We start from the raw sequence: 17,937 nt of genomic DNA, 5'->3' as shown, positions 1-17,937 counted from the left end.
GGGTCCACAGTGCTCATTTGGAAATTAATAGGCTGAACTTCAATCTGAATGTCACAGTTAAAGTGCACAACTGGGAGTCAAAATGGGATACACATGTAGTTTCAGCTGAAAATGTCTCAAGCAAAATAACTGCATATGACTGAGGCTATTAATATCTGGGTTTTTTTAAGGCCTAATTATATTTAGTCATATTTTTGATGGCTTTAGATGACAATTTTGTCCAAAGCAACTTACAATGACATAAAAACACATTATATTAAAGGGACACCAGGCAACGTTTTCGTGTTAATTAATCATCTTCGTAAGTCGGTATATGGTTAAATGACTCATTACGGGGCGAATGAAGGCTCTCTCGCCCGCCCCTACTGCCTGTAGGAAGAATATCCCACTTGCAAGTTCGGTGTATCCTACCCGCAGACCGAAGCAGGATCAGTTTACAGCACAGAGGCAGGCTAACAAAACGCTAGAGATTGTTGCAAACGTGTGTATAATGGCAGAGCCTGCGAAGAAGTAGCGAAAACCCTTGACAGAAGACGCAAAGAAAAGGAAAAGAGCTTCAGACCGAGCGAGGGGGAGTTTCGTAGAGAAAAAGCATCAGGCTTGCCTGGTGTCCCTTTAACATCGATATAACAGTTTAAAGTAGCCTAGTCATAGCCTAGGCCTACATATATAAATTCCATGTAATCGAGATTGCATGCTATTGTCTGTATGGCCCATTAGGCCAGGCTTATTCCATTGTTTGACCAATGTTTGCATTTGGCAATTATCAAGTTAAATATAAATGTTTTATTTTATTGGTTTGCAGCATGAAGAAAACAGGATATTTTCGTAGCTTGCTGCCTATGCTATTTCAAATGCTGTTGATTGCTCGCTGGTACACATAAATCTACGTCATGGACAACACCCCTGGCCAACCTCCCTGACGTCAATTTATTCATGAGCTTCAGCTCGTTTATCGATTCTGCGCAAGCTTGCAATCTGAGCAGATCAAGCCGGGTTGGAAAAGAGAAGCCTGGCTGTCAACTCGGCCTGAGAGACAAAAAATACCATCATTTTCCTGTGCATATTTTGTCGCAAATTATAATGAAGATCTGAAAATGGCACAGAGGGACACATTTTTACATCTCTTTGCTGGGGGGTAAGTTAACTTCTTGTAGAAATGTATTTTCAACTCTTATTATCTTCGATGTAAGAGTAGGGTAAGTTAAGATAACGTAGCCTACATGGTCACTTAGCGGTCTAACTTTCCGAACTAAACTAAAACCTAGTTCTAGATTTTCAACTGACGTTTAGCTGCTAGTTTGTTCACCGAGGCTACAGCTCCTCGATGAGCTACAATGTGTAGACTTGACATCAATTTACAAGTAACGTGAACGTTTTGTTGGCTCTAGCTGCTTTTAATTTTAAGTCTGTGTCTCGTCACCACTTTTCACAGTAGCAGCTAGCAGCTAGATGCCGGTGAAATTAGAATCGCAAAGTTAGCCAGCTCTGCATTGTTTAATTTGGGGGGTAGCAAATATTGCGAACATCTAACACGAGGTTCTTAGTCTTGCGCGTGTTTCACAAAAGTATGGATCAACTAACACCCCTTTGCAATTACCCATGCAATCTTAATTGTAGACAAATGTCTAAGTCCCTCTTCTATAATTAGCGCTATCCTGGCCAGGTTATTCAAGGACGTTAACGTAATTGCTATGCATTAGCAGGTTGGCTAGCTGTAATGTATGCTAACGTAACGTCTGAACTAATGTCAGTGTCAAAACGTTAACTTAATTCTTGCAGTGTAGTACACCACAACATTGCCCAATCCAATTTACTTATTTTACTGTTGTAGTTATGTCCCTTGCGGTAATGTAGTTGTGTCAGACGTAACGTTTACGTTAACGTTGCATACTTTTAGCTTGCCAAGCTAGGCAGGTCAATGTCAGTGTTAACGTTAATGTTAAATTAAATGTCAGGATATTTAGGTGGCTAGTTCTAGTTACATTATTACCGTCTGTTGAGCTTATAATGGGAACGTTACCGCTGATGTTTATCTGAATATACGTTGATTCATTGCAGTAACATCTATTATTAGCCTATATGCTTCCCATGTTGCCATTACATAACATTGTAACTTTGTCGGAGCCTTGGTTAGCTAACACTATATGCTAGTAAAACTACAGTAGCAGCTAACTACTTCGTGTAAATTATTTTCAACAATTTGAAAATAATGTTATCATGTTCTGGCAAAATTACATGTGTCAAGATATCAGTGACAATTTGTGGCTTGCCCGGTAACGGTACATCCTCAACCAGCGACCATTTTGTTCTAGACGGCCGCAATGACATGAAGATTCACGTGACTGCTTACGTAAACATCTGCTACACTTAAGCTTGCCACATAGGTTTTTTAAAATTAATATTGTTATTATTTCAGATGTTAACCGGTTATATCTTTCTTATACTTAGACTACCCAATGCAACAATGTATTATGGCTGCATTCTCCTCCTTGCATACTTGCACCCCCCCACACCCCATCCCCCAAAATGAATATTTTGAGAATAAGGGTTGGAATCTCTGTAGGTTCACAACAGGACAAGCACGGGTTTCCCGTTTACCAACAAAACTAGTTGCGCGCGCAGCCGTGAGGCAGAAGACGCTTGGTGGCCGTCCACAACGTTATAAACTTAACCTAAATAGTCGGCTGCTGTAAGCTACAATCGGATTTTTTTGTATACCCCTGTTGTCTCAATGGTAATAACATCTCATTTCAGACTATATTTCAAAGTTTGCCGTTCATTTGCATTATTAATATAACATCGTATTTTGTCATTTTTGACGAAGACATTTATTCCGTTAGGAATATTGAACATATATTTAACATTCTCTCAACCATCGTGATTTCGAATTGGTGCAGTTTTCAGCACAAAAACTCATTTTATTCTTTTGCTCTTTTGCATTGCTCTATGCTGTTCTATGGTGCTTTCTGCCTCTTGGTTGCGCAGGCATGTTTTCGTGACATTGCATAGAAATCCATGTATGTGCAGTGGGAAGGTTAGGTCATCTTTGATAGGGATGTTCAAGGTCACTTGCTGGCTGTAAATGGTATTTTGAATTCGGAATGAAGGGATTCGTTGGTCTAAACTAAATACTTTTGCTGAGGTATACATGATTTCAGATATAACGGTCAGAGTTTTCATAATTTATTATTAAGGACTGGATCTCTTGAGGTTATTTGGTGGTTGCCCTGCCCAAGTCTTGGCATAGGTTTAGTCCAGCTGTCTTTTGTCCTGTTCGTTTTTCATTTTTCACATCATATTCCATCTTAAAGATGTCTGAGGATTTTTGCCATCAATTTTGCCATTAATGAATGCAGCTAGGCTAGTGTGACTGGTTTACAGTTTTCCTGTTTTAGCAGGATGGCTTCATCTTGTGCTGGACAATTGCTGAGGTCATGCAAGTCACTTGGCATGAATGCTGCAGCACAACGTCTTCCCATGAGTATTTGGCAGTGGTTCATCCCCATTTCCCTCACCACCTGAATCGGCATTTGCTATCCTTATTCACTCTTTCTGCATAACAGGTGCTTGTTGTGCAACCACTCCCTTGTCTGTTTTCACACTGTCACCTAGTCTATGGACTACATGGGGACAGATCTTGTGAAACTGGGCAGTTAGTTGGTATAAAACATTTTTTTTGAAGCATGTACAAATGAGGAAGTCATTCTAGATGGAGAGTTCTGCTTGACTCTGTATTAGGATTGCCCTTCAGGTTGAATATTCAGCCAATTATGTTAAGCACCTCTCAGACTGATTTGGGCTGCGACTTTATCCTCTGCTGGCATCACTGTTAGTGTCTGCTGAGCTCAAAGATGTCATGTGTTCAGACACTGGGTTTGAAGGTGTTGTTGTTTTGTTTTTTTTGTCCACAAAATGAATGAACTGCCTGGTACTTTGAATTACAAAATAGACCATGCTGTTTGTTTTCCTTTGGAAATTGGCTAAGCTGTTGTCTGTAAATCTCATTGATTTTTGTCTGTGTACGTCAGCTCTTGGACATCTGTAACACCACAGTTTACTCTCCTTGACATCTGTGATGCAACATTGCAGGTGAAAAGCTACTGAGCTGCCTAGGCCATGCATTACAGTATAATTCATGGAAATGGTTGTATCTGTTCTGATAGCAGCATAAACCGGTAGGCCTATTTGTTGTGTCAACACTGGTAGGCATGTTTTGTTATTGTTATATAACAGGCCTTATTTAGTGTTTTAATGCAGTGAGTGCATTTCAATTCTTGTCACAAACACCTCAGCCAGTGGCTGATCAAAAGAGTTAGCCTATTGATTCTGATAACATCAGGATTACTTACTGCTGTTTACTAATGGATCCTGTGAATGCTAAAATATATTTTGAGTGAGCATAGCCATGGTGAGATCCTTTCCATCCATATCAGTGGGACATTTGATTTTGATTATCATAGATCATGTCCACAAAGCCATTAAGCCCAAATGTTTCATGCTAGGAGTATCACAATAGGCTAGAAGCATATCTAAGACAGGGTTAACATTATTTAAGCATCGACTTCTTCTGATAAGATATAGCATTATATACTTAACAAAATACAACAGTAGCTGTCATTTTGATGACATGGCTTGTGGTTTGAAGTATTGGCAGTAAATTGTATTGATTTTTTTGTGCAGGTGTGGCGGTACTGTTGGTGCCATCGTCACCTGCCCCTTGGAGGTGCTGAAGACGCGGCTGCAGTCCTCGGGCCTATCGCTCAGGCCTGTCTTCCAAGTGCAGCTGGGTACAGTCAATGGAACAGGCGTCCTCCGGCCAGGTGCAGTCACGCCGAGCCTGCTACAGGTCTTACGGTAAGTACATGCAATGAGTGAGGGGAAGATGTAGTGGCATTGCAGACTTGGCACAGTGCTTGAAAGGCTGAAGTCCTTATTATGTCTCAAAGTGCTGTTTACATCGCTAAACTTTGTTTTGCATCGGAGGTGTCTGATTCCAACTGCTTCCAAAGTCCATTTTAGATGCCATAGTGAATTGGAGCCAAAATAACATTACATTGATACCTGTAGTTGAAGCTGTGTTTCAAAATTTTGTTTAAGAAAGTGTATCAACATGGTTATCCAATATCCAGGGTAGCATTAATCTCTTGCATTAAAAAGCAGAGATTAAGCCCTCCCTTTGGCAGTAAGAACCCCCTACACACACACACGTACACGTGCATGGTGCAGGGAGACAGCTGACGCTTACAGATATGTTCTCTCTCCCGTGGGAGACTGCGACAATGTTACATAAAGCCCCAGTAACGCTGCCGGAGGAACAAGGTTAGGGCCCCTGTCAGTGGAGGGTGCCTAATTTGGGCAGCACGCGGCTGAAGCACACGATCAAGCAGATCAGTGCAAGGCGGATCATGTGAAGAAGGAAACTGCCACCAGTGCCGCCCTCGCTACTGTCTGTGCTCTGATGTGACTCCTGCAGCAGCCTGGCACAGTGTCAGTTTTCGCCTGGGCCAGGCCAGAACAGGATGTCCTTGTGCTAACGTCTGCGCCCAGGGCAGTAGAATGAGATGAGTCCTGTATGTTGTGAAGATTTTTTTTTTTTTTCCCCCTTTGTGTTTTTTGTCAGTGGGAGGCTGAGAATGGCTGGTTCTGTGCACTTAAAGGTGCTCTAAGCGATGTCATGCCTTTTTAAGGCTAAAACATTTTTTGTCACTTACAGCAAACATCATCTCACCATCCGCTAGCTGCCTGTGCCCTGAATACACTGTAAACAATGCAATCTCTGTGGACAACCCAGGCTCCAAAAACGGCCACAAAACAACTTGGGCAAACCTTGCTTATAAAAACATAACAAACTGTTCCAGCAAATCGCCGACGAGATGCGTGTTTATGAGAGTTTCGATTGCACGGGAGGGAGGGGGAGGAAATATTGAGCTAGCTTTCTGTTTTGTTTGAACATCAACAGAAGTGATGTTACCCAGCATCGCTTAGAGCGCCTTTAATGTGTAAATGTTTTTGTCTCGAGTAGTCTGTCCCAGTGAGCCATTAGCCAATTCACTTCCTGTTTACACATCTCCACCTTAGTTATTTTGGACGGCTTTACTTATTGTAGAAGAGTATAACCTCTTTTTGTTTGTGCATCCAACTGTTTTAATTGCATAATTGGCCACTAGAGCCCACTAGATGTTACCAGTGCATGGTTACTTTATCACTGACAGTAGTTAACATGCTGCCCAATGCATGTTAGAGATGATTGACCTAAAGCTAAAATCTGCGTCACAGCTTTTGCTGTTTTGCAGACACCTTAGCATAACCACAAATGGGGTGCTTCGGTTACTTTCTTGGTTTGTCTGCTTAAGAGGTTGTGAATTTGGAAAAATTGTATTCATGACACAGCTAGGGCCTCTACCTTGCAGAGGTATGCTTGACACATGTCATTCCTCATCTCTGAAGTGTCAACTACAGTTTTCTTTGTCACTTGTTATTGTCTATTATTAATTGGTTAGGATATAGTGTTCCATTATATGTAGGCTACCGCACAGTTAGATATTAAAAATAACATGTCCTGTGTCTAACAGGAAAATACTACACTAAATCAAATCCTTGTGGAGAGGTGTGTTTTTTCATAGTGTTGAATGGAGCCTCTCTCTCTCTGCAGTAAGTGGAATGAAGGGCACTCCTGACGGGTAATAATTACAGGCTTGGCTGCGAGTAGCAGTCCAGAGAGCAGAGAGTTCATGGACTCAGTCCTCGGGCAGAGCAACTGGTTTTGTCCTGTCCGAAATAGCAGGCTGAGCGCTGGATGTTTGGGCCTGGGGGGGGGGAGGGATCACCAGCAAGGAAGCGAAAAAGGACCTCAGCAGCTGGGAGAGTTGTCGCTGAACACAGGGAAAACTTAAAGTAAAAAGGAAATGACGGCCTGTGGTTTCTAGTGGAACGGCAGAAGAGTGATGTTCCACAGGGAGGAAATGCCATTCTGGCACAGCCCTGTCATTAGGGAACCTGTTTGATGGTTTGTGTGTCTGTGTTTTCCTGTGTTTAGGTCAATTCTTGAAAAAGAGGGACCAAGATCACTCTTCAGGGGACTAGGTCCAAACCTCGTTGGAGTTGCACCTTCAAGGTAACTACAAACACTCCATTTATATCATGAATCAGTTTGGAAAAAGAAGGACCTGGAATCTCTTTCCAAACTGATTCATGAACTTTTAACCCATCCAAGAGCACCAGAGGATCCAAGGGATACCTGTAGCGCTCCAGCTCCCACTTTTGTCCACTCTGTTTATATATTGACACTCCTATTTATATGTGCTTTAAAAATGTGAACCACATTTGACATATTCATGAAATGTTTACCGGCTATAAGTATCTTGTTGGCACTTGTCCTTTTGTTCTTTGGGGTCTTTTGAAATGGAATACCCAAGATAGTTGTTGGGAAAACCACGGCCCCATGATGTACTATGAACACCCATAGTGTGACTGTGCTCCACTATGTCAAACACGCCACGTGAGCAATAGGCACATTGCAAAAGCAGCCTGAGGAAACACACTGATGTCATGGGTGACTTCCTACTTGAGAACATGGACCTACAAGTTCACCAACCACCCCCACCAAAATACTGTCAAAGAACAGTCATATTTTGTGAACCATTGAACTTCAGATTAGATAAAAATTGACAAGGCACAGTTGAGACTTTAACCTGGTCTCCTTTCAGAACACTTTAAATAACAAACAACAATATAGGAAGTTCCATGAAAAGAAAATGTTTGCCTTCTCGATCACAGTCACTGGTCAGCATGAGCCCTTCCAGTCGTTCAAGCAAACAGCCATTTCAGCAGAGTGGAATGAGGAAACGACCACAGCTGTGTCAGAGCAGAGCAGCAGTGTGGAGCTGCACTGTAACAAGGGCTCTTTTTGTGGCTGGTGCGCTTTTTTTTTTTTTTTTTGGCCGTTTTATTGCTGTGTCCTTCAGCTTCCACGGCTGTTCAGAGAGACTGCATGGGCATATCTAGATCCAGCTGCTTATTCAGCTCATTCTGGTGATGGAACACCAGAAGGCTGTTCTAGAAGCACATCAAAAGGAGGGCAGCAGTGTGGAACAGACAGCTCTGGACACTGTATCCCTTGACCACAAGGACAATTGTGTAAACATGGCCGTGATTCAGAAAACGAACTAAACCCCCTAATTTGAATTAAACGGCCGAAGGCAAGGCAATGACCAACTGGTGTCTGGTTTTGGACGTTGTCTCTTATTTGTCGTTATATCTTCTCTTTGTGGTTTCTTTTCAGAGCTGTGTATTTTGCTGCCTATTCCAAGTCAAAAGAGACTTTCAATGGCATTTTTGTGCCTAACAGTGGAGTTGTACATATGTCCTCAGCAGGATTCGCAGGTGAGTGGCAACGTTGTGAATTCTCTTGACCTTTTCTGTTTCCATCTCTAAACCTACATTTATAGCCAAAAATCACAAAAGCATTCAATTGTCCTCTTCTCTTCCCTCCCAAAACAGCTTTCATCACAAACACCCTGATGAACCCTCTTTGGATGGTCAAGACACGAATGCAGCTGGAGAAAAAGTAAGTAGACACCCATTGTGACATTCTCATTCAGACGTATACCTGAGCCTTTTCCTAGGAAGGAATCTTGTCTTCCCTCACTGCCGAAGCACTTGTCATGTTAGTCAGGGAAGGGAAAGCAAATATTTATCAACTGTTCCCTCTGGCTTCACACCTAAGTCTGTGCCTACGTGCAGATTAACCTCAACCCCTTCTAACCTCAACCAGTGTAACCCTACCCTTTGACGACGCCTGGCTTGTGCTAAACCTATTAGGACTGTCCCTCTCTTATACAACTTGCATCATCATTAGCATGTGATGAGTGCCGTTGCTATATAAATACCCACCTTGAAGCTGTCAAGAGCCTTGCCGGGCAATCTATATTTATTCAGCAAAGTGTAGAGGTCGTTAGGCCTGCATATCTGTGTTCAAATATATGGCTTCCTGTATAGTACCCTCCCTCTGTGTTCTAGAATAACCCCTCCAATAGCCATAAGCAGTAAAGGTATGACTAGAGGTTGGTTTAAACTTAATTTCCGAAAGAGGGCATGTCCGAACAAGTTTGACGCTGTTAAATAAAACATTTTATTGAAATTGTTCTTATTAAAACATTGCTGCCCTTTCCCCACAGAGCAAAAGGAGAGAGGAAGATGAACGCGCTGCAGTGCGCGCGCTACGTTTATCACACTGAGGGGGTGCGCGGCTTCTACCGTGGCCTGACTGCATCATACGCCGGCATCTCCGAGACCATGATCTGCTTCCTCATCTACGAGTCCCTGAAGAAGCACATGGCTGAGCAACGCATGACCGTTGCCAAGACCGAGGCCAACAAGGGAGTGTCGGACTTCCTGGGCCTCATGGCGGCAGCAGCCTTCGCCAAGGGCTGTGCCTCCTGCATAGCATATCCACACGGTACGCTTATGGTCTCAGGCCAAATGTCAACTCTGCTCCACTAGGATTCATGCTCAACATGTTTAGTCAGCAGTGCTCCTGTCATTTCCTGTGGTCTTTTGGTTTTTGAGTCTAGACTGTCCCATGGAGAAATTACCTGATGAAAGCACCACTCATTTGCACTCCATGGGTTTGGATGGAAATGTGGGTTAAATGAATAAATGTAAATTGACTTAAAAGACTGCAGCAGGAATTAGACTGCAGCAGGATAGTCTCCAACATATTCAAATTCAGGTGTACTGCTTATAAAAGCAGATAATATATCAGTGAAATAAAACCAGCTTTAGTCACTGCCCATTTTAGAAAACAAAACTATTTTATGGTTTAGTTTTTATGTTTTCCATCAAAAGATTAAAAGATTATCCCTTTTTTTCTCCCCTTGCCCTGCTCACAGAGGTCATCCGAACAAGACTACGTGAAGAGGGCAGCAAGTACAGATACTTTTTCCAGACGGCGCGTCTGGTGGCGGTGGAGGAGGGTTACGCTGCCTTTTACAGAGGACTCATTCCACAGCTCATCCGACAGATCCCCAACACGGCCATTACGCTGTCCACTTACGAGCTCATTGTCTACCTGCTAAAGGAGTCGTCCAACTGAGGGCCAATCTCCCGTCATCCTACCCCTGCCCTTAACACCCCATGCCCCCAACCCCCTTTTCCCCACGGCCCCGGACCAGACAAGGGGAACAAGCCAGACACTGTAGACGTTGCAGATGAGGTGGCCTGAATGTACATCCTGTTGTAACAGGCTTTCTTTTTTTGCTTGCGTGGGATGTAGGCTTGAGTGGCTTCCCAAAGACTTTTACAGCCTTCTTTGTTTTTTTTGTATCATTATATTTTATTTCAATGGATGCATACGATCAGATGTTACTGGTGAGAGACTTGCATCTAGAAGGACTTTGCGAGAAATTAAGTTTGTAAAGACTGCATATGGTACATCAGAGTGTGAATGCTCCATGTGGATAATAAACTACTGCATAGTTGTACAGAAAGAGGTAATAGGTTATCTGAAAATATGGAACTTTTAAGTTAACTAAATTATTGTTATATCATTATTGTTACCAGTTGCTGTCTCTTATTTCTGTCTCTGTTTGTCGTTCTATCAGTGGTAATGTCTGAGAATGTTTTGACCACTTTACCTGTGGACCTTTAGAATAGGATGCTTAAATAAGGGTCTCACTCTGCTTGCTATCAGACATGTACACACTCACCACATCATGTTGGAGTTGGTAGCTCCTACATAGATCAAGAGTTCAGTTAAACGATTAACTGGTTTCATTTCCTATAAGTTAATCAAGGTCATTTGTATATTTTGTTTGTGAGCAGCATCAATAGTTATTTTACAGAAAAATGCATATTTAACCAGTGGTTGAATAAAAACACATTGGTCAAACTTTCATTTTTTTTATTGCATTCGTGACCTGAGCTCTTGGCACCTGTGTTAACTTTTAATGTCCTCAGCCATCCTGCTCACAGCTCCATAATGAAGCCATTAGGGATTAACCGTGCAGTGTGGGGAGATAGGTGTGGTGGTGCACTGAGGAGGGTTTTATAGTTTACATATTGGCAGCAAACAACCATCGTAAATAAGAACACAATGTTCCAACAACTAGTTACTCTTCCCTTGAATGCAACACAGATTCAACAACATCCGATGTATGAAATGCGGTTCATTCGTGAATAATACTACAACTTTTTGTTGCTGTTTAATAATATGCCTTCAGATGTTCCAGAGGTTGTTTCGTCCGCCGCTCACGGCCCTCGAACCCGCCACCTCAACACACCGGCATGGGAGTCGAGCGCTCTAACCACTGAGCTAAAAGCCCAAGCGCCAGATTTTGGAGTGCAGGGGACAAGCCGAGATGGGCTATGAGACATACGTTCACACTCGGTATCATGTTTCAATACACTTTAAGTCAATATCACACCGGAATTCTCCTTTAAGGTTAGGGGTGTGAGGATTTACACGCGCAACTAGCATCACCAGTTAGCATACACCAGCCCCAGGTCGGTCAACAGTTGATCCAATATTAGTTGTGCAGAAATATAGCCCATCTTATACACACCAATTGAATTGAAATAGAAATTGTAAAGATTTGTATTTTTTGTAATTATTCCATATTTAGTGTAGTTATATCAGAACCTGAAGTAGCCAACAATCCAAATGCAAGCATGAAACTTCAGAGTATTACCTTTCATTTGAGGCCAAGATTATGCTTATAAGGGGTTCATATGCAGTAGGCATTTAATTGCCAGTAGCCTACTGTATGTATTTTGGATAACCCAAAGTCCTATGGGGAGTTTTCATAGGGCATTTTACAAAATGCATGAGCATATCTTGGCAAATAATGGTCTAAAGTACTCATGTTGTCATTCTATATTGATCTACTTTTGCACACAGCATGACAAGACCTAATGCTAGGACTCAAGTCATATCAAGTCAAGACCTAGAGGGCTGAAATGTGGTCAGTTCAAAGATGCTTGTTAGTAGAAAAAAGAAAATAATAATCTAGCCTTTGTAACTTTGTGTCAGTAGGCTACATCACACAGTTATTCTAATTGTTTTCCAACAGTGTCTCAGCTTTCCAAAATTGATTATTGGCTACAGTATGTAGGAGCAATGCCCTCCTAAGTCAACATGGGGCAAAAGTATAATTTATAATTGCTCAGATTTGCAAAAGAAAAGATTTGACACATGGCACTGACAATTCAATAATGGGCTTTTTCACCACCTCTGAGCATCCACTAACCTGGACCTTTTAGGGGGCTTTCTTCTCAGGGTGAATGAGAGGATGCTTAATTGCTTTTTACCTGACATTTTTGAACGCAGATGCAATGATTAATGCATCCATGGCCAGGCTATAATTATATGATGATTTTAAAAGTGACCTATTAGGCTATGCAATACACTTTAATTTGTTTAGTGCTAATAAAATGATTAAGCCTATTTGGAGTGAGAGATGTTTAGAATGTGACAATATGTCAGTCATCGTGTGAACGAAAGTAGGCTATGACTAGGCATAGGCTACTTGTTCTGAGCAAGTGTTGTCAATGAACAGGCTGTGAAACTGTTGGCTAAGTTAGAGACAGTCATGAACAACTGATGCTAATTGTCTGGGAAACATTCTCTAGCAGTCACGTTGTCATTGTTTGTGTCAAACAAGTTGTGGATTTGTTGTAACATTAAAAGATGACTTACTCTGTGCTGAAACCATGAACTGATGCTCGAAGCTTCAAGGTGAACGAAACAGGTTCGCGTTCAATAATTCACGTTCAACAATTCCAGGATACGCGTTTTTTCATTGGTTGTTGCGTTAAATCTTACCCAGATACAATAGTGCTATTTTCTGATTGGCTATTGTGTAGCCCCTCTCGTTATTTTTGATTGGCTGATAAGTGACAGGCTCAACTCCAGGGGAGATTTGATTCCGCTCGATTCCTGCTGGGTGAGAGCGGGTGACACCGTTTTCAATATCAAAAACAAAGGTCATTTTTGGATGGATGGATTTTTTGTGAATGTTTCTTCTTCTACATAAGATTTTAGTCATCTTTAGTTCATGTGATACTTTATTGTCAATGCACAAATTAAGTAACAGTAGTCTGAAACGAAATGCTGTTTTACATCTAACCAGTGGTGCAAATAGGCTAACTGACATGTCCAAATAGGCCTTGATGAAATGCGTCGCTAGACTGTTCATACACATTTTAACGGGCCAAAGTTGAAGAGCTGTTGTCCGTTATTGTTCGTGCAAATAGGCTGATTCATGTTCCCTTGCATTTTGTAACTGGGGTCCATGGCTAGTCTGCCTTTCACCAGACCAAGCTCAATCTTTTAAGAAATCAAAAAATAAATAGCGGGCAGATCAGGCTGGGTTCACCCAGCCTAGTCCATAGGCACCCGATATTGTTTAATTTTCCGATTGAGATATCCACGCTCTGGCTATTCTAAATGCAAAAATGCATCAGGGAGTTATGACAAAACTGTAACTAAAAAACTAGATCCTAATAGAAAGCTGTTCCCTAAGCTGGTAGGCTTATAAGGTAGGCCTATTTACAACATAAATTGTCAATAGGCTATGCTGGCGACACAAATAAAATCTCCTTTGGAAACCATCAAGCGGACTTAAACTGCCATATCGTGGCGAAAAGTTGTAATAAAATTCATGCAGCTCCATGAGTCAAGGAAAGCGCGAATGAAGTAGCCACTTCTAAATGGGACCCACTACACAGTAGCTTAAGGTGTGTTGCTAAAGCAGCCATAATGAAATGAAGGTGTCATTGTTTGGATACTTCACACACACGTGCTTTTTAATTTCACAGACTACAACTACCAAGCTGGAATCAAAGCACATCGATTCCCCTCTCACACCCTGCACGCACTTAAAACAAAATAAACAGGCGTCTCAGTCTCACTCATGTATAGGCAAGACCGGTGTAACGTTGGTAAATCTTCCATTGCACAGAATGATTTTGTAGCACGTGCAACAAATGACAGTCGAAAGATACAGTTACAGTGCTGCTATTAATTTGCTTGGTATAACCGCATTTATAGTTTTCTACAAATGCAATCAATCAAATTGGCCTCCATCACTCAACCAACGCTAACGGTAACATTACCTAGGTCCTTATTGATATTATAAGATTAACGTAGCCTACCTGCAGGAGCCTAAAAACCAAGCATGTCCGATAAACATCCTCAGATTTATTTCGGCTTCAAGAAGAAATGGGAATTAGCCTACATTTCATGTGAACATCGTCCTATCCTTATTAGACGTTCTCTGCAGTAAAAATACAGTCCTTGTAGGAAGCGTCCATTGTTTTTCCAACCCACTTTTAACAAAATTACGTCTCACTGCAACGATGCGCCATCTAGTGGACAAACGACTAGGCCTACTTATCGCCAATACTGGAAATGCAGCCATGATGATGATGATGATGAATATTTATTTTGGCTTTCTTTTAATCCTACTGAATTTGTAATTATGTATCGGCCGTTCTAATACCGATAGTATGTGGGTGCCTGTGTGTGTGTGCATGTGTATATGTGTACACCGCCATCTACAGGCCAATGAGTGTACAGTCACTAAATGTACACATAACCTAATTTTTTTAGACCCCCCATGGATGAAATTCTACGAAACTTGGCATACCCCCAGAGAATGCCAGGTCAATCATACACATAAAATTTGGTGCAGTTCTGAACATCTTAACTGAAGATAGGGGCGATTAAAGCAGAATAATATTGCATTTTCAATGCGGGGGGGGGGGGGGGGGGGGGGGTAAATCACAAATCACAAATGAGTGATTATGGGCCAGGTTGATGTGACCAACATACCATAAAAGATTCTTCATCCTCAGTGCCACGGTTCAGGTAGTTATTTAGGAAAAACTGCTTTTTTTGCGGTTCGGGGGGCCCAGCACGGGGGGAGTGTGAGGGGACGAAACAAAAATTTTCCGTAAAAGTCTAGTGGGGCTACATACCCACCAAATTTCATGTGCCCCGGTGGTTCGGTGTCCCGGGTATCGTTGACCAAAAATTCAGGAAGTAGATGACGAAAAAAAAAAAAAAAAACTTTGACAATCCCTATATGACCGCTTCGCTAGCGGCGGTCATAATAATTGTGCATTCCTCATCCGTAAAATAAGATGAACGCGTCATCACTGAAAGTGGTGATTTGCGCTGCAACCCGCCCCTTTTATGTGAACGCGCACAAACTGAGGTTAACCCCGGCTCAACAAATCAACTTCATAATCAGCGTCGTAGTGCCGATTACACCACTTAAGATAACAAGGTTTTGTCAACCCCGGTGTAACAAAGTAACCCTTACATCTGGGTAGGTTAAGCTCCCTTCGTAGTACAGGCCCCTGATATAACCTCGAGGTTTGTCTTGAGTGTTTCAGTGCTAATCTTCCAAGCTGATTAAAACTCTCTTGTGCTCCACTCTAACAGCTAGCACTATGCTGTGCTACTAGTGTCCTGATTCCGCAAGAGGTGATGAGCAGGGGCGGACCTGCCATTAGTCATGGTCAGGCAATTGCCTGGGGCCTCGTCATCCCCATATCGTTTTTTTTTTTTTTTTTTTAAATAAATGATCACTGCATCCAAACAATATATTCTAATCCATAATAAAGATTAGAAAAAATATTTTGCCTCATGATTGCTCATAAACTCATCATAAAGTCAAATGACTGCAGTGCAGGTCGGTTTCCTGTCACCATAGCAGCAACTAGCTAGTCTGAACGCGGTCTTGGTGAGGTGTGGAGTTGAGCGATTGACAGCAGACATGAAACGTTTCCAGAGTGAAGAGATAAACGAAAAAGAAAAAGGGAGGAGGAAGAATTTAGAAAGAAATTGGCTAAATTAACCAACTTCTTCCAGTCGAAGAATTCTTCCACGGAAGAAAGTAATTTGGACAGTGATGCAACAACATCTGCAACATCTGTTGAGCTGGGTGGTGTAGCTAATGCTAGCTGCAGCAGCTGTGGCACTGATGCACCACCACCAGCAACTTGCACTACATATTCTTCTACTGATGATGATTATGATGTTGATCTAAGTGAAACAGTCGTGAGGGACAAGATCACTGTCACTGCCGAAGTCCGCACTGGTGCTGCTACGGACACAATAGCAGAAGCTTTGGGTGCAACGAAACCAGTAACGTGAGAAGCCCTAACACGATACCTAGCACTAGTTATCAGTGACGACCCTGCATTATGGCAAGACACCGTAAGAGATGCAGAGCGAGTTGAAATCGTTAAAAAAAGGCCCCGTGCAAATTAATAACTTTGAAAAATGCAGATAAACCACCCAGACGATTTACGGTTGAACATTATTACATGACCATGAAAAATGGAGAAAAAATAAACAGAAAATGGCTAGTTTATTCGGTCAGTGCATACGCTTATTGTTTTGGATGTCGGCTTTTTGGAAGATCGAACACCTCATTTAGTTTGCACGCACACACTCACTCTCTCCCTCTCTTCTACACATAGCCTACACGGACAGACTCTCATACAGTACATAGCTACATAGAGTATATTCACACACAGAGACGCCAAACCCCTAGCCTACACTTTCTCTCTCTCTCTCTCTCTCTCTTTCACACACACACAGACAGACACACACACCATTCATAGTAATACTTTCAAAGGTTTTTACTACTGTTTCTTGATTGTCATCTATGGCAAAAAATGTTTGTTGTATTTGAGTATGCCTCAGCGTCCCATTATTACAGAATAAAGTGTGTTTTAGTTTTAGGGTTGTGGTGTGTGTGTGTGTGTGTGTGGGGGGGTCTCTGAATCCTTTGCCTTGGGCCTCAAAGTGTCCAGGTCCTCTCCTGATGAGCCTAATGCCTCTGTGTCTGTAAAGTTTCACCGTGACACAATGGAACACTGTCCACCGTCACGGTGTCCCTGTGTAGCAGAAACAGTTCAGGGAAAGGAAAATCGCAAAGAATCATGTGCAGCTGTGTGTGTCCACAATTACCCAGAGAAAAACTGGCAATGAAGACATAGATTTACATTAACATTTACTGATTTAGATGACGCTTTTGTCCTAAGCGTCAAACAAAAAAAGTGGAGATAAGGTACAGTGTGAATAGGCGACGATAGTATAATAATAACTACCTTGCAAGAAATAGAATGATGGTTCAGAGTTGAGTTTAGTTACAAGGGATGTAAATAAGGGATAGACAGGATAGAGGTGATGGTAAGTGTAAGTTCAGTGTTTTAGGTTGTTAGTGGTGATAGGAAAGGTAGAGCTGTGTTTTCAAGCAGTTTTTGAAAATAAAGACATCCCTCAATCACACGTAGATGTGCAATGTAAAACATCCAGAAACTGTTTCTATTTTTTTTGTTTTTAAGTTGAAAGCTGTGAACAATATAACTGTAGCAGTACATCTTAACACATGTAATGCCATTAGTACAAAGAGCAAAGTGGGTTGGCAGGATCTGTTGTAGTTATATGCCAACCCATGCTTTAGATCTTGTTCTAATTAGGAGTACTTTCCAATTGATGTGCCTGATTCATTCTCATTAGCAGGTCAAGCTACAGAAGTCTTGACCAGGTATGTCGTCACACAGCCCTACACCTGTTTCTCAACACTAGATGGTACTGCAGTGCCTGATAGTAAAAATTAGTTGTTTTTTTACAGTAGATCATATTATTTTTTTTACCTCACTCTCATTTCACCTCAACAAATGTGGGTTGGCATCAACAGCCTGGAGGTTATACATGTGTAAGTATGCAGATTCCATTGCCTGCACAAAAATTAATGAAGTGAAATACAATGCTTGTCAATAAGCTCAATAACTTTACTCCACAGAAAAGCAGAGATTAATCTTCTTCCCCCAATATGAACAAAACAGTTGGCCAAATATTTGGAACTGGTTACTCGCAGAATGTCCATTTTAAAACATAAGGGAGGGAGAGGGGAGGAG

The 17,937-nt window shown here is 41.8% G+C and overlaps 1 protein-coding gene across 2 annotated transcripts; it reads left to right on the top strand.

The window, feature by feature from the left end:
• The first annotated feature begins 949 nt into the window (after positions 1–949).
• slc25a33 (solute carrier family 25 member 33) lies at positions 950–10,895 on the top strand. Of its 2 annotated transcripts, none has more exons than XM_042097254.1 (7): positions 950–1,138; positions 4,684–4,857; positions 7,040–7,117; positions 8,285–8,385; positions 8,503–8,569; positions 9,180–9,460; positions 9,894–10,895. In XM_042097254.1, exons 1-7 carry the CDS (start codon positions 1,098–1,100, stop codon positions 10,094–10,096), a joined length of 945 nt encoding a protein of 314 aa, XP_041953188.1. In that variant the 5' UTR covers positions 950–1,097; the 3' UTR covers positions 10,097–10,895. The 2 variants fall into 2 exon arrangements, with proteins under 2 accessions (XP_041953188.1, XP_041953189.1); XM_042097255.1 differs by lacking the exon at positions 950–1,138 and adding an exon at positions 3,007–4,092.
• Positions 10,896–17,937: the final 7,042 nt, after the last annotated feature.

The sequence above is a fragment of the Alosa sapidissima genome, chromosome 7 (assembly GCF_018492685.1).
Source record: "Alosa sapidissima isolate fAloSap1 chromosome 7, fAloSap1.pri, whole genome shotgun sequence".
NCBI classification, from domain to species: Eukaryota; Metazoa; Chordata; class Actinopteri; order Clupeiformes; family Clupeidae; genus Alosa; species Alosa sapidissima.
Note: the sequence above shows the minus strand (reverse complement) of the source record. Positions and strands in the feature narration are given on the sequence as shown.

What these genes read in the sequence shown, in the direction of transcription:
- slc25a33 (XM_042097254.1), top strand. Translation starts at nt 1,098, where the DNA reads ATGGCACAGAGGGACACATTTTTACATCTCTTTGCTGGGGG. An exon ending in TTACATCTCTTTGCTGGGGG is followed by an intron (nt 1,139 to 4,683) that starts GTAAGTTAACTT and finishes TTTTTTGTGCAG; the next exon opens with GTGTGGCGGTACTGTTGGTG. An exon ending in GTCCTCAGCAGGATTCGCAG is followed by an intron (nt 8,386 to 8,502) that starts GTGAGTGGCAAC and finishes CTCCCAAAACAG; the next exon opens with CTTTCATCACAAACACCCTG.